We start from the raw sequence: 16,959 nt of genomic DNA, 5'->3' as shown, positions 1-16,959 counted from the left end.
AACCCGCAAATTAGTACAGTTTTTTTCTGCATTAACCAATACAGTCTAGAATGTCATTAACACATGCATAAACCATACAGCTGATCGGTCGAGACTTTTCCACCTCTGAGTAATGAAATGAATGGTTTAGGGTTACCCACGCAACGTAGGGGACAACATGTCACCGCTTAAAATATAAACAAAACTGACATAAAGAGGAATCACCTGAAAGTGACAGAGGAAATTAAACTCCCTCATTAAAAGAAAGAAGAGGTACAAATATGTTTGTCACAGGTGTTATATAAATGCTGTGTGTGTCCACATGGAAGCGCCGTTTCTCTCTTTCATGTGATCTGCTTGCATACAATGCATATTCAACTTTAAAATACATTAACATTGGTAGCTCCAGCTCTGAAAATTCATTAGTCAAAAACTGTGGGAACCTTGAATAGAATACAATTGATTGCATTGCATTAATGCATTTCATGATTAGAATACAATCTGAGTACAAATCGAATATTCTGTTGTAGGCTGGTAAACTTTAAACATGATGGGAAACATGAAGGGAAGTTTTACACATTCATTTCCATCTAGTAAGTTACATTTTGTATTATTTTATGCTAGCAATGAAAGCTTAATTTATTTACATCAATATATATATATATATATATATATATAATCAATCGTCAATAATTGGATATAACTTAAGATTGCAACTTGATAAAACAAACCACTACATTTCTAACAAAACAAAGCATAGCCAAAACTAATCAAAATTCTTCAAAGGAATTCTCCTTCGAGCCGGATTCGAACCAGCGACCTAAGGATGACAGTGTTAAACCTCTACAGTCCTCCGCTCTACCAACTGAGCTATCGAAGGTATGCGTCTTGTGATGGTTAACAGTTATTAAATCGTTAATCAGATACAGTCTTAAAAAGGACAAATAATCAGCAGTTAAGAATTATTATATATTTCCCTTTCGAGGTGCATTTGCTGTAGGCTGTAACGTTAGGGTAATAAGTCTTTGCTTTCTGCTTTCAATTCTGAAAATGCAAAAATCAAAGCTAGGTTACCAAAAGACGAAACAAAATTTACTCTCCAAGTAACGTTACAGTAGCCTATACACCAAGTGAAGTGGCAAATACAAAGGGAAGCAGCTAATGTCTAGCGATAGTGTACAGAATACAGAAATAGCGAGGAATTGTTTTTAATGCATGTACAATTTATATATATATATATATATATATATATATATATATATATATATATATATATATATTTTTTTTTTTTTTTTTTAAATGATGTACTGCAGAGTATATACCGTATTTTCCGCACTGTAAGACGCACCGGTGCGCATACGAGACTCATACGAGTATTCATGTGCGGCGGCTCGCTGACGGCAACAGCTGGCTGTTTTGAATGAGACGACCCGGTTACTGTGAACGGGGAACGCTTTATGAACATTCTGTGACGCGCGAGCAGCACCGGGGACAGAGTGTGTCTGTTCGTATGTCTGTTAGTAAGAGTGAGCGCTCGTGAACGGGCACGTGAATCACACACGTAACCTGATTTATACGAGGTTGAACTGGCCGTGTGACAGAGCGGGCATGGACACGAGCGCGAGTTCGCGGGCGAATTTATTAACGCGGAGCGTTATTAACCAATTGATCCAATTAACCAATTGATCCGTAATATAAGGCGCACTGTCGTTTTTTGAGAAAATTAAAGGCTTTTAAGTGCGCCTTATAGTGCGGAAAATACGGTACTGCTATTGTAACTGTGAATCGGCTATTTGGGGATCTTGTCAATCGTCGCAAACACATGGGCCCCTATGCAGCTGTCCCTCGCTGTCTGACCAGTGAGGAATCTGATTCTGATTTAAATAAGACCTCCACCTGTCACTCACAATTTCACAAATAACATACTGGCAGACTGAAGGTTGACAGAATCACTCCTCAATACAAGGGTACAGTGAGCTCATGAAGACTATATATATTCAAACAAGGGAGGAAGATGGAGATAATTGCCCTTCATTCTCGAGGTATCACTCATCCTGTCTAATATTGATGAGATAAAAAAAGGACATAAGAGTGACACAATTAGGCTACTTTATATAAGTGTACACAATTCTGTAACAGTAAAACCAACATAAATAATAGGTGGCATCGGAGAATTAGACCAATGGAGAACCATAAATTCCTTCACTAAAACACTCTCAATAAGTGGCTTAGAGACTCTTTTTTTCTCTGTACACACTAGAGAGAAACAGACTCTTTCCAGAGCTCATTAGAAATTGCTCAGAACAATCACATATATAGGCCTAACTGAAATTTGCTATGCTCTTAGCACAAAGTCAACATTTTCATGGTGATGTTTATTTATTTTAGAATGATATTGCACCCATCGATCCAAAAGGAAACACAGTAATATTGTGAAATATTATTGCAATTTTAAATAACTATTTTTCTATTTGAATGTTTTTTAAAATGTAATTTATTCCTGCTATGGCCAAGCTGAATTTTCAGTATTCAGTTTCCAGTCTTCAGTGTCATCGTTCTAAGCCGATTTGCTGCTTAAGTACATTTGAAAACGGTTGTAATTAATATTTTTGTGGAAACCATGAAACATCTTTTGAAACAGAATTATTTGATCATTTCAAAAGAACAGCACTTAATAAAAAAAAAAAAAAATATATATATATATATATATATATATATATATATATATATAACTTTTGTTACTCAACTTAATATATACTTTAATATGTTCCCCACATTACACATCAAACAAAACTGGTATGACAGTGTTCATTTTCCCAAAGGACTGGTGGTGGTGGTTCCATAGGTTTCCAACAGCATGCAGAGAGAGCCAGCTGAAATGTTAATACACAAATAGTTGTAGAAGCCACTGAAAACTTGTCTGCCTTTGACTGTTATCTCTCTGTCTACCATTGTCCATTTCACACTCACTCGGGGGTGGGGTACAAAATTCCCTGTATTATTTCATAATTTTCAAACAGAAATTGAATTAATGAGAGTTCCATCGACCTAAAAATGACTAAATCATTGTTTATACTCAAAACAAGAGATGAAATGAAACAACTGATGTTAGACAATTAAATTAATGCCTAAATATTGTTGACCAGTTAATCTATTCAAACATGGTGTGAAACAAGATCCCTTCCGATGCACAAGTGTGCGTGTGCATCTGTTTTAAGTCTGAAATAGGCTCATCTTCACACCACAAAGGACAAAGGTTTTAGGGTGGGAGAGTCAGAGGTCAGGGTCTGGATATTGGACAAGACAAGGTCCTGTAAAGTAGAAAATAGATCCTACGTGCATCTGTTCAAAAAGCTTATCCAAGAGCCATTTAGCAAACGTCACATGGGGAGGGAGGACCCTATAAAGCCACAACGCATCTATAGAGAACATCTCAGTCCCTTTAGGATCTTTACCACCAGCCATACATTCTTCCTCAGCGACCCCCTTTTCCCAAAACACCCAAAAGAAGCACCATGTGCGACACCATGGAGTTTGTGGAGGAATTTGAGGAGGAACAGGAGGAGGTAGAGGAAGAGGAGGCTGAAGAGGAGAATGAGGAGGAAGAAGAAACCGATGAGAAAGAACAAGAGGAAGAAGATGAACAAGAGGCAGAAGAGGATTTTAAACCAAAGCCCAAAATGTATATTCCCAACATTATGGCACCAAAGCTGCCTGATGGAGAGAAGCTGGACTTTGATGACCTCCACCGGAAGCGCGTGGAGAAGGACTTCAATGAATTGCAGAGTCTCATTGAGCTGCACTTCTCCACCAGGCAGAAGGAGGAGGATGACCTCATAGCTCTGAAGAGCCGTATTGAGCGGCGTCGAGCCGATCGTGCCGAACAGCAGCGCGTCAGATCCGAGCGCGATCGCGAGAAACAGGCACGCATTGCAGAGGAAAGGGCACGGCGCGAGGAAGAGGCCGCCAAATTGCGAGCTGAGGACGAAGCCAGGAAAAAGAAGATCCTTTCCAACAAGGGCTACGGTGGCTACCTGCAGAAGGTAGATCAGAAGAAGGGAAAGAAGTTGACGGAACGTGAGAAGAAGACCAAATGTCTGCTGGAGCGTCGCAAAGCCCTCAACATTGATCACCTCAACCAGGAAAAGCTGGGAGAGAAAGCCCTTGACCTCTGGAAGTGGCTCAGTCAACTCCACGCTGAGAAGTTTGACCTGGCAGAGAAGCTGAAGAGACAGAAGTACGACATCAAAGTTCTGCGTAACCGCGTTAGTGACCATCAAAGGGGAGCCAAGGTGACCAAGACCACCAGGAAGTCCTGGAAATAAATTAATCTGATTGACATATGCAATAACACACAGAACAGAGGAATCAGTTTCAAGTCTCATTGAACTTTACAGGACCTCATTTATATTTGCTTTTGATTAATAATTGTTTATTTAGTATTGTATCATACAAGTAATACGTTTTTACTGGGTTTAATTTTTTGTTTCATGTAATTATGTTTCATGTAATCTGAAGTCTTGATCTTATGCTGTGAACCTTTTAAAAGTGTAATCTTTTATTTTTGTTTCACAAGATTTCACAACAGTAGAATCTTATATATGAATGTATGATTTTGTTTTGCATTCTGAACTTTTGCTCATTAACCCAAATGTTGACAAATTTCTCAAATTAAAGCAGTAATTTCACTTTGGAAAATATGTATCTCATTGGCATTACTAAGATCGCTCTTCTACAATCACTAATTTACAATATACAAAAGCTCTTGCAGAAGTTACAAATAAGAAATCATTTTAAATGTTGTATTAAGAGCTGGAATACAACATATTAATAAACAAATACATCAATATGTAATATATATGGAAAATGTCTTTGTTTAACAACCAAAAGGCACATATATATGACTGTAACAGCAGTAAAGGTTTTGGTACATACTTAAAAGTATCTATTCTACAAAAAAAGCTAAATTTTTAAGTTATGCTATGCAGTTCCAAAGACAGATAAGAAACAAAAGTGTAATTGACATTATTCTTCTATAAAAGCCTGTGTTAATTTCCCAATTTTTCCAGAGTCCGCACTGTCTAGTGCACAGTTGAGCTTCCACGCCATTCAAAGGTCATCCCATTGATAGTTTAAGATTAATAAAATATAGCTACATAGAGTTTGATTTCTATTATACAACTTTCTGGCTCAATTAAAAATAAAGATTTCTTAAAGCTTTAGTAGCAGTTAGATTTGGTCTATGATTATAGCTCAGCAGTTTATAGGCTAAACACAAACTTCTGAGCAATTTATGGTTAACCCAACTATAAGATCCTGAGGGCAATTATGACAAGTTAAATTTTTTGCATACAACTGTCATTATGCAGGATTCTAATAGTGGAAGAACAACAAAAAACCTATGACATAAACAGTTCAAGATTAAGGATTTAACGATCACAAACTGAAATTTGGATTATAAAGCCCCCTTTTTTCTAGTTAGCCTTTTGTTAGCATTTCCTAGTATAACTTTTTTCCATAACAAATACTGTATGACCTTTCAGTGAGACCTAGAAATCCCGGTTGTTGCTGCTGATCATTTTGGGGTATGATGTCCCAATGGAGTTCCCAAATCTGTACACCACAATCTCCAGCAGGTACTCATCCACTTTAACCTTAACTTTGGCCACACGCTCACCAGACAGAAGGAAGACGATGGTAAACAGAGCCACCTCAAACTCTGGGCTGACGCCTATGAAACAGCTGCCCACTGGCTTGACCAGACCATTCCAGCTGAACTGCAGGTTTAAGACGTGATCGTCCTCATCTGGCTGAGAGATTAAACCACAGGGCAAATTTAATTGTTGAAAGTAATGCACACAAAATTATATTAACATGATTATACAAGTCTCCTTGTCAAATCATTATTAAATGATGAAATACCGTGTCCTTGTTATTTCTGGCCTTGTATCCTTTGTAGTCCACATGATTGTGTTTCTCCTGATGGTAAAACTGGACCCAGTTATGGAGGCCCATGATCTCTTTACCATGCTTGGTTTCACCAACAAACACATGCTCAAATCCACAGGAATCTTCACTGCATGAGAGATGAGAGAGAGATGGGCAGATAAATATAAACTTCTCTATGTATAAATGCTGGGCATACAAATTACACAAGTTATTAGCACATAAGCCTCAAGCAATATAATGGTAAGTGATTTTTTCATACCAAAAGTCATTAGTATGTCAGTTACTCATCTAACAAACCCAATTCAGGTCATATGTCTGAAACACACAGATGTATGCTTGCCTAATCAAATTAGTTTTAACTCACCCTCCACTTTTGTCTCTGCGATAGAGCTTGAACCAAATATCATAGAGTTGCCTCTTAAACTGAGCGGGATCCGACTGGGCTCGACCTTTGCCTACTAAATACCTGTGGGCACACTGCAAAGACAAAACCTATCAGAACTGGACTATATTATAATATTTTTTTTCACTTGTAGGGTAATGTTTGCATGTAAATGGTTGCATGTATTTGCACGATGATGTCTTTGCACTTTGTGTAATAGTCTCCTCCTTGAACCAACATCTCTGTAGTACATTTGCACAGTTGTCTCACATGCTTATATTTACTCTCCACTTTTCGTCCACTATATTAAACCATTATTAGTTTCTCTTAATTTTTTTTAATCAATAGTTTTTGCAAGGCTAGGCAGTGCACTACAAACCAATAAATATTTATTTATTTTAGTATAAATTAAATTACCTTCACTCTGATCAGGAATTATCACTTTCAATCAGATAACAGTCAATAGTACACATACTACACATTCTTTAAGTTGCTAAATTTCAACATGTTCAAACATGATGGAAAATAGGTACTAAATAGCAAGGCAAAACGAGACCATTGAGTAATGCGATAAGGTACCTTCATTATCTCTGTCTTCAGAATGGCATCCAGGAAAAGATTGTTCTCCTTAAGCTCCTCTTTTGTCACCTGCTCAGCCACTCCTGTAGACATCTCATAATTGTCCAGCAGATTTATGAAGTCTGAGAAGACATGATGTAGATTTAACAGCCGTCTAAACTGCCATGCATTGCATTATATCTGTGAATTTAATGAAACTGAAAACCAGTGTATTAATTCGATTTATGTATAAGGATGCAATTAGAAACAAATTAGTATAGAAACGGCCCATGATTTCTTACAGGCATACGTATCAATGCTTTTGAGCTTGTTTTCATTGACATAAGAGAAGAGAGGAGCTCTAGCGCAGTCGCTGGCACTGTTACTGCCCTCTGATACAAATCCAGCCTTCCCCTGTGTGAAAACAAATCCACGATAAATGACTGATTGATTCTCCTTTATAAATATATATAATATTCTCATAAACCTGCCTCTTCCTCCAACCACCTACTTGTAGGTTGATTTTATAGTCTTTTCCAGGTTTCATGCGGTTCACATCCAGCTTCCACAGTTCGTTCAGCACACCTGAGAGCTCCTGATCCGTGCCTTGACTGCTGTAAAAAAAAGTATGACATTGAAAGTCTAGAATGAGTCAAGTCTGGCTGTATTGCCTAGTTAAAAAAAGCAATTATAATAATAACTGTAGTAACTATGGTGATTGGGATTATGGGTACCGTGGCCATTTTTGGGGGTTATTTTAGTTCTTCTATCTCTACCTACCAACATGAGTCAATGACAAATGTCCAAAGGTTATCCAAGATGATAACAAGGAGAAATCTTTACAAAATCGATATTACAACACGTCACATTATTAGAAATGTAATCTTTGTATTGTGTTGGTTTCATACATTTAAAATGATAATAACTGACAATATTAATAATAAACAAACACAATCAAATCAATCAACACTCTTTAAAATGTATTTTTAAGCAGTGGTTTTCTCAACATTATAGTAATGAAAATATGCCGAATGAAGTGTCATCATTAATTTTTCAAGGATTTCGGCATTTTAATTAAAACTTTTTTCTCTTATTTTTTTGTTTTAGATCTTTTATAGTCCAGTCATTTTAAGCCAAAATGGGGGTCAACCTAGAACAAATTGCAATAGAAGCAAACTCAACTTATTTTGTATCCTCAATATGTCCTGAGTAAGAAAAAAAAAAGCCCAGAAGAATCTCGTTAGGGGAAAGTATTGAAAAAGACCCAAATATAGCCTATTCATTCTTTTTCTCACGTGAATAGGGTAAAAACTTTAACCTTTAGATATCACCATAAAAATTACTGAGATGATTACTAACATCAAGACAAACAAAAAATTTATTACAAGTTTTTTTTAACATTGTTTGTTAACATGGACAAACGGTGCATAATCTAATTACGTATGTGCTAATTTGCATAAATACCTAAACAGTAAAATAAAAAGTGGCTGGATCAAAAAATCAAATTAGGTACACAATGCACTCAATGCCCAAACCCCATCTCTGCAATAATAATTTAATAAAGGCTGGTTTCTAAAGTACTTCTTCCTGCCCTATGTATTAATGCTCTTGGGTAGCCCAAATGGGTTCCATTCTGACCTTAACATTAAGTATTTTACTGTTATACGTCAACAAGATTCAACAAGACATTTTCACCTGGCTATACCCAATGTTTAGATCTGTTTGGGTATTTATGCAAACGACCACATACATAATTAGATTATGCACCGTTTGTCCATGTTAACAAACAATTTCAAAAAACTTGTAATACATTTTTTGTTTGCCTTGAGGTAATCAACTCAGTAATTTTCATGGTGATATGTAAAGGTTAAAGTTTTTACCCTATTCATGTGAGAAAATGAATGAATAGGCGTATGAATATAGGCTATATTTGGGTCTTTTGCGAAACTTTCCCTTAATGGGTTTCTTCGGGGCTTTTTTTTCTTTCTCAGGACATATTGAGGATACAAAATAAGTTGAGTTTGCTTCTGTTGCAATTTGTTCAACCTTTTTTCATAAAATGACTGGACTATTAGACATTTACTCCACCTAGACGTTTCCTTTAAGTCCTAAATGTCCGAAGAAAATACACGACGTCAAGCACGGTTTCTCTCGACAGTCGACACCTGGAATTCGAATCACAATAAATTTTGACACGAGTACAATGGAGAAGCGAGTTCATCCATGCCTTTTTATTAATAAAAAAAGTTTTCAGTGCAGCATTAGGGTCACGTACGAACAACAAATCTCAAGGGCAAAACTGACTGGATCTAAAACGTTAGATGACACACAGCTCATATCAATGTGAGTCACCCATACATGAAAACACTTTTTTTTTCAGACATGAAAACAAAGCACACACGACGCTGTCTGACGCCGACAAGTGCAGTCCCGTTGACACAACGCAGATTTACCGAAAAAGTCATGAAGATATCAGATAGTAAGCAAATCACGAAATAAAAGGTGCGTTGTTGTCACTCCCATTAATAACCGAACTATGTGAACGTTACGACAGCAGTTCCTCGCATCTGGAAAACGTTATATATAGAGGCTGTTTGTAAATGACATTGCCTCCACTTCAAACAAAGCTAGATTGTACAAAGACACCACACACGGTAATAATGTCGAAAAATGTGATCTCTCAAATATTTATAAACATGAAGCTTCGTACACAAAAATCCACCTGGTCGCGCACATCAGTTTTGTGTATTTTAATACGCACCGGATGTTATGCCTGCTTGCGCGTGAAAAATAAGCTCATAAACAGCATCTTCACCCAAAACAAAAAGATCACATCATGTAAAGTTTAGTTAAGTAAAAGCATAGTCATTGTGACTTTAAATCCCCCTAAGTAATATTGATAAACATATAAACACAACTTTGAGTTGCGGCTGATATAAATTAAGCACAAAACGGAAAGACCGTTATCTGTTGCCATTGATTTTCTCACCCTCTGGCCATATTCGCAGGTTCAACTTCAAACACTTTCAAGAAACGTTTAACGTTAATTCCGCAAACGACGAAAAGCTGGTTTTGATGGGTGTGTTAGTTTACGCGATGTCAATTTGATCGATTGACGAATCTGACCAATGAGAGTGGCGAACGGTAACGCCTCTACAGGGTGGGAAAATGTATTTAACCAATAGTAGAGTGGAAGAGAGGAAACGAAACTGACTGAGATCCAGGAAGGGAGTGTCCGAGTATTAACAGGTAGCAGAGTATATCCTCGTATAAACTTTCTCTGGTCCAAAAATTATGTAAAAAATCTCAGCCTGAATTTTTCTTCATTTTGTAATATTTATTTGCAGTCACAAGAAGTACATATTTTATAATAATTATATATTTATCCATACACTATCCATAAAAATACGCTATTATAATGTGCTGGTAGCGCTTCCCCAAATTCCTGTTCCTTTTCATAAAATAAAAATACAGATGTTTATACTGGACCAGTTCTCAGCAGTAGCATCCAGTAATGGTGTTCATTCACAACACCCAAATTAGGCTATATTAGGCTCTGGGGATAATTCTGAAATTAAGGTAGAAATAAACTTCAGCACTCACAAAAGTGTAGAAATGTTAGTTGTTGGTTTTATTACAAGCATAGTCCATCATTGGGTTCATCGCAAATCTGTTTTTTTTACCTTTAGTTTGGAATTTCCATAGTTCCAGATCTAAATCACAGTGAATGCATCTACAAACATGGCCTGTTTCCAATGAATCTGGTGGCATTGTTGCACCAGAATGAATACATAGTAATCAGAGCCTTGAAATAAAAACGAATAGCATACAACGCCAACATACACATGTTAAAAATGTTAAAGTGTGTTACTATATTAACATGGTTCATTCATGTTGGAAAACACTCAATATGACAGTAATTAGATTTTTTTTTCCAGATTAGATTGGGTAGAAACCATGGTAGAAACTGGTTCAAATTAGGGATGGTTACACAGAAGTGACAGTGATGATGACAGTGGTGATCACGTGACTTTGATAAAGAGTATTTTCTTTTTCTCTGATTGTTTATCGTGGCATTTTGGGTTGTACTTTGAGGTCTGATTGGTTAGCGATGGGACTGCATGTCGTTTAGGCAAGAGAACTAAAGTGAAGCTATGTCTTCAAAAGCGAGCACGCACTGATACCTGGAATCAATTTCATAATAAAAATATAGTCAATTGCAAATTGTGCAGAGCCAATCTATCTTGCATAAACATAGGATGTTGTAAATTCTTTGTGGTTTTGTTTTTTTAGTGCATTGTTACTGGAATACATCCACAACAGGAGTTACACATTCTAAATAGTTTACTTTGCATTTCAAACAAATTGATTGATTAGGATAAATATATATGAAGTAATATATCTAAAAATCTTACAACTTCGAATTTTCAATGAGATCATGTGATGATGGAGACCAAATGCAATACTTTCACTGCCAGCTTCTTTGGTGAGGGTAAGATAGTGATTGTGGAGTTTGTCTTTGATTCTTTGACTTGAATTTGCATGGGCGCCGTCACTTCAATGTAGGATTTGAGGTAGTCTATGCTGACCTTGGGGAGACTCTTGCCACAACTGTCCAGATAAAACATTGAGAATTTGGTTGTTAATTTACCAGTCCCATCCACAGTCCTTTGGGCCCAGATCGGAAAAGTATGAAGGTGAGGCCGGTTAAGTCTCTGGCTCCCCTCAAGAACTTGACGACCAAGTAATTTCTTCCTACAGACTGGTCAGCCATGAGGGCGTGATTCGCTGCGATGGCTGCCACGTATACCTTGAGTGTGTTAGGGGTACGCCCCTTATCTAGCAGCTCCAGTAAGAAGGACAGAATGGCTGAAACATCGCAAACGGATGGGTCTTCGTTCTGGACTGCACACCAGTCAGAAAAGACATTTGAGGAACCTCTTGCCTGAGAGAGAAGGTCTTTCTTCAGCGGAATCAGGAATGACAGCTGTATCAGCTCAGGGAACCATGACTGGTTTCGCCAGAGTGGAGCCACCAATAACACTGAGAATCTGGTCTCCCTGATTCTCCTGATGACCTGAGGCAGCAGAGCGATCAGGGGAAAGGCATACAGGCGAGCTTCAGGCAAATCCTGGGCCAGCGCGTCCTGGTCCCTTGAGAAAAATATTGGGCATTGATAGTTGTCTTCTGTGGCGAAGAGGTCTACCTCTGCCCTCCCGAAGATCTCCCAGATCAACTGAACCAATTGGGGTTGGAGCATCCATTCTCCAGGAGACATCCCGCCCCGAGACAGCATTTCCGCTCCTTGGTTCAACCTGCCCGGCAAGTGCACTGTGCCCAGGGAAGGAGGTGTCGTGCCATCTTGTAAAGAGACCACGACCTGAGGGCGCCCTGGCAATTTATGAAGGCTACCACCGTCATGTTGTCTGAATGGACCATGAAGTGGTGCCCTTTATAATAGGGCTGGCAGAAAAAACGCCATTGAGGCCATGCATTGCTCCAGGCTGGACCAGGACATGAATGCTGGTCTGCCCTCGCACAGAGCTCCACAACCAGAGTTGGCGTCAACAGTGCCTCCAACTCCCAGAACTGAATGGGAGGTTGGAAGGCAAACTTGAGACTTTATCGAGGGTGGGCCTCGGCGGGACTTAACCCTCTCCTTTCCTGACAGGGCAGGACGGGACAGCTTCTGCGGCTCAGGTTTCAGTTTTATCTAGGGGTGGGGACCTTGGCGTTTAGGAAAGGGGTTGGCTCAGGGCACTGTCGGAGCTCAGGCTCTGGCTTGCAGTGAGGCTGAGCGGGCGACAGGGCAGGCTCTGTTGTGTAGGCGGAGCCTTCTGGCCACTTGAAACAGCCGCAGAGCGCTTGGGGAGGAAGTGGTGCATGGCTTGCGGAGACTTCTGTGCTGCAGCGAAGAGATCCGCGAAACCATCTACAGGTCGGTGGCAGTCACTGGGGAGTCAAGGCGCTCCTATCCGCGTCCTTGATCTCCCTGAGGTTTAACCAGAGGTGGCGCTCCAGGACCATCAAACTGATCATTGACCAGCCGATCGCCTGGGCTGTAGACTTTGTATGATCTGTCCTATGTTTTAAATACCCTATCATGCTTTATTATAAAAACTGCTTAAACCTGCTTGAACTGACACAACAACACGAGCGAGGGTATTGTTAAACTGTGAACAAACATGATGCATATCATCTTAAATAGCTAAAGACAAACAAACAGCTATTTAAAACATACGAAAAAAAAAGAAAATCGACCTGGATTAGCACATTTCAAATATTTTACCCCATCAGTTGAGAGCTGATCTGTTTCATTTTCTGAAACTGGTGGATCCTTGTACTCTGAACTTTTTCCTTTACAGAACAGAGACCGTTAAAAATCATAGATTTGTCGGAAAATATATGAAATGTATTGTACATTTAAGTCTCACTTATAATGCCGCCACCTCGGTTATGTCCTTTCAATTATTAATGCTGCTGATACACTTATTGACCACAAGAGAGAGCCAATGACCACCTGTTTGTCACTCGCCTTTCTTGCATTTAACAAAAATAGGGACTTTTAGTTGAGTATAAAAGTGTTAAAATATGCGTGATGTTTTGGAATTGTCAGTGACCTAATTTGATTCAACTTTGAATCAGCTGGCCTTAATACGGCTCGTTTGGTCGAAACTGAAGTGCAGTTTTCCATCCGCTCCTCTAGGGGGCGTCAACGAGTTTTAGGGTCAGTCTGACAGCTTCTGTTGCTTGACAACATGACCCTTGTTACAGTCTATGGTTACATTGGCCACAACACGTGCAGACTACATAAACTGCAGATGACAGTATTTTAATGTCACTCAACGACACATATTTAAGCCCATAAACAAACAAATCCGACACACGCTGCGATAAAGTTCATGAAGCAAAGATGTCACGCGAGCGACTCAAATGTCATGTAAGTAAACTCTACAGATAAAGTGCTTTTCTCTTGCATTATCTTATTAAGACTTTAAGTCATTATAAAAGTCTTAATAAGTCTGTGCTCTTAAGTCATTATTTACGTTTTTAAGTAGTTATGTGTTGTTGCTTTCTTCTGATATTTCAAAGAAGGGCCCATGTCAGTATATTAAGATTCATATTGTGATGATAGAATGTTGCATTTATTGTGACTAAAATGAACGAACATGAACTAAAACGCAGTAAACGTTCATTTTGTTGTGGTCTTTAATGTTAAGTCTCATTATTTAAAAGTTATGAAGGTCATTCTCTATGAAGATTTATCACAGACTTTGTTTACATTCTGCTCTCTTCACTGTCAGACTTTTGTTTCTTGTTTGAATCAGTTGTTTTTGCATTGCAAAATCTTTGAATGAATCGCCCTCTGATATTCATATTATGAAGTAAGAATCGTGTTTTTTCTGTTGTTGTAGTCTTACCTTAGGTAATAATCTATGATTTAGCTATTAAATAACTATCTATGACCCGTTAACACTTAGATTTGTTATCTTATTTTTCTTAATTAATTGTTTATAGTGAATTAAACCTAATCATAACCTTTGAAAGTTCCAAATAATGTAAAAAATTGCATTGAACAAAAAAAACATCTGTTCGTTCTTTTTTGGTCAGCACTCACAACTGAAGGAGGGTGTTTGTTTCTATGCAATGTTCCTGTAGTTCTGTGGCCTGTAAGACAGTAACTTCATTAAAAAAACAATAGATTGAACCAAAATATTATTATTGATTCAGCATTCATACTATGTATTATATATTTTACACTGTACAGTTTTAGGACTTTAATTTATGTAACCGATTGCATTTAACTATTGTTTAGACATTAAATTCTGATGTTTTAGTTATTCAATATGTACTAATGTTTGTGTTTATGTTTATTCTACAGAATACGGGATGTGTTTGTAACGTCCAGTCATCAGAAGCAGAGCTCTGGGACGTGTGGACAGACATTCACTGTAATGATGGACCTCTGCTGATGGAAAGGTAAGACTTGTAACGTGTGAATGGTGTTGTTTGGCGCTAAACATGTAGGTTACCATCATTTTCTTTTTGGAGGGTCACCCCTTTAAAAAGCAAATGATGGGAACCTAAATAGGTGGGGAAGGGACGGCAGGCCAAATTTTTTAGTCAGCTAAATTTTTGTTTTCATTGTATCAAGAAGCATAACCGCTGCTGGACATTGTGACGGGGTTCGGGGGGGGGACCCGAAACATCCCCGCCCCTTCATACATACACCATTCACTCGTATCGCGGAGATCTGGCTGGGATCAAACCAGCAACCTCTGAAACCATGAGGCAACGCTCATACATGTGAGCCACAGATCTCTTGCTGAGACATGTGCTGGAACTTATATTTCACTTTTCACCTGGATGACCCGTGACATAAAAGCTGAACTGGGGATTGAACCCTCGTCTCTATCTCAGCTTTACCAGCAGTGAGTGTGTGTTTAGCCACTGCACCACTGTGGCTTTCACACTTATGGCTGGCATTTCGGGCACTTTATTGATTATAATGACATTAATTTAATGTAAACAACAGTGGGATTTGAACCCATGCCTCTATCACATGCGTTGAGCCACTTTGTTTGATATAATGACAATGTGTGCAATAGTGGGGTGTGAACCCTCGCCTCTATCGCAGCCTCATCACCAGAGAGTGTGTGTTTAGTCACTGCACCACTGTGGCTTTTACACTCAAGGCTGGCATTTGTGGCACTTTGTTGGTTATAATGAAATTAATTTACTGTAAACAATAGTGGGGTTTGAACCCATGCCTCTATCGTAGCGTCACCAGCAAAGAACATGCGTTTAGCCTCTAGTCATATAATCACAACAATTTAACATAAGCAAGAGTGGATTTGAACTCAAATCTCCTTGATTAAAGCCCAACGCTTTATCAACTGAGCCGTTGAGTCTGTTGAGTCTGTTGAGTCTGTTGAGTCTGTTGAGTCTGTTGAGTTGAAAAGGTGTTTATTGAGAGGTTTGTTTTATTTGATGGAAAAAACTCAGCAGATCTGGGGTTTGAACTCATGCCTCCAGCACAACCTTATCAACAACTAACATGTGTTTAACCACTTGCATCACTGTGGCTTTCACACTCAGCATTGGTGTCTTTGTTTGATATAACAACTATTGATAGCAATTTAATATAAATTGTAGGGACAACATGGTAAAGTGGGATTTGATTTCTGACTTCAGCGTACCCTTACCATCACAGAACATGTGTTTAGCCACTTGCACCACTGTGGCTTTCACAATGAGAAAAAAAATGTTTTGGCCACTTTGTTTGATATAATAATGGCAACAATTTAACGCAAGTAATAGTGGGATTTGAACTCGGGCCTTGATTAAAACCCAGCACTTTATCTACTTAGCCTGTTGATTTGAAGGGTGTTTTGGATGGGTTTTAATGAAGAGTTTTGTTTTATTTGATGGAAAAGTCAGCAGTTGTGTGATTTGAATCCAGACTCTCATGTTTGAAGGGAAATGATTATCCTCTACACCACCAAAGTTCTGATGAGGGATGGTTTGTTTTTGGGTCATATGTGAATTGTTTTTTGTCAAGAACGGTAAATAATTACTGCCTCTGCGGGATTTGAACAGGTCTCTGTTGTAGTTTTGTTCTTCAAAGGCTTGTGTTTAAACAACACATCATCAAGGCTGGTATTTAAAACTACAAGGCTTTGTCTCACTCCTCTGAGCTTGAAGGGGTTCATTTTGTTAATGTATGATTTATGATTTTGATTTATGTTTTTTATTTTTATTTTTTTATAGTATGACAGAAAAGGTCATGAAAATCATTACTGTGTACACCGTGTAAAAGAAAAAAAATTTTAACCATTAAACTGACAATGGAAAATGGGAAAAATGTTGTGATTTATGCAAACACATCACAATGCAACTCTTTTAAAAATGACACATTTTAAAATAAAATAGCAACTTTATTTTCTTATGAACATTTTGTTGTGAAATACATCTGCTATTTTGTGTGACATGAAAAAAACTTGCATTTGAAAGATAATGCTTTGCTAAATGTGTATTTCACAGGCTCTGCAGGCAGGTCAATTTCATGCAATTTAGGATAGCATCTTGCA

The 16,959-nt window shown here is 38.2% G+C and overlaps 2 protein-coding genes, 1 long non-coding RNA gene and 1 other non-coding gene across 5 annotated transcripts; 2 read left to right on the top strand and 2 right to left on the bottom strand.

The window, feature by feature from the left end:
• Positions 1–771: 771 nt before the first annotated feature.
• On the bottom strand, positions 772–859 carry trnay-gua (transfer RNA tyrosine (anticodon GUA)). The gene is given in 2 exon segments: positions 772–807; positions 823–859. It is a non-coding gene; the product is annotated as a tRNA-Tyr (tRNA).
• A 1,920-nt stretch (positions 860–2,779) lies between these two features.
• On the top strand, positions 2,780–4,456 carry tnnt2c (troponin T2c, cardiac). Its single transcript, XM_077234649.1, has one exon. It carries the CDS (start codon positions 3,495–3,497, stop codon positions 4,302–4,304), a length of 810 nt encoding a protein of 269 aa, XP_077090764.1. The 5' UTR covers positions 2,780–3,494; the 3' UTR covers positions 4,305–4,456.
• LOC143742019 (uridylate-specific endoribonuclease C) lies at positions 4,390–9,982 on the bottom strand. Of its 2 annotated transcripts, none has more exons than XM_077234647.1 (7): positions 9,858–9,982; positions 7,380–7,482; positions 7,171–7,282; positions 6,890–7,011; positions 6,293–6,405; positions 5,902–6,055; positions 4,390–5,789 (listed from the first exon to the last, which is right to left on the bottom strand). In XM_077234647.1, the coding sequence occupies exons 1-7, from the start codon at positions 9,866–9,868 to the stop codon at positions 5,529–5,531; spliced, it is 876 nt and encodes a 291-aa protein (XP_077090762.1). In that variant the 5' UTR covers positions 9,869–9,982; the 3' UTR covers positions 4,390–5,528. The 2 variants fall into 2 exon arrangements, with proteins under 2 accessions (XP_077090762.1, XP_077090763.1); XM_077234648.1 differs by having other exon boundaries at positions 7,380–7,479; positions 9,858–9,974.
• Positions 9,983–13,546: 3,564 nt separating this feature from the next.
• LOC143742012 (uncharacterized) lies at positions 13,547–16,940 on the top strand. Its single transcript, XR_013205317.1, has 3 exons — positions 13,547–13,808; positions 14,751–14,848; positions 16,913–16,940. It is a non-coding gene; the product is annotated as an uncharacterized LOC143742012 (long non-coding RNA).
• The last annotated feature ends 19 nt before the right edge of the window (positions 16,941–16,959 follow it).

The sequence above is a fragment of the Siphateles boraxobius genome, unplaced genomic scaffold, assembly GCF_051911475.1.
Source record: "Siphateles boraxobius isolate OS27281-9 unplaced genomic scaffold, OSU_SipBor_1 19, whole genome shotgun sequence".
Lineage (NCBI taxonomy): Eukaryota > Metazoa > Chordata > Actinopteri > Cypriniformes > Leuciscidae > Siphateles > Siphateles boraxobius.
This window is presented reverse-complemented; position numbering and strand designations above follow the sequence as displayed.

Coding starts and splice junctions, on each gene's coding strand:
- tnnt2c (XM_077234649.1), top strand. CDS start 3,495: ATGTGCGACACCATGGAGTTTGTGGAGGAATTTGAGGAGGAACAGGAG.
- LOC143742019 (XM_077234647.1), bottom strand. Junction 7,012..7,170: donor AAGCATTGATACGTATGCCT/GTAAGAAATCAT, acceptor ATGTCTTCTCAG/ACTTCATAAATCTGCTGGAC. Junction 6,056..6,292: donor CGCAGAGACAAAAGTGGAGG/GTGAGTTAAAAC, acceptor TCTCTCATGCAG/TGAAGATTCCTGTGGATTTG.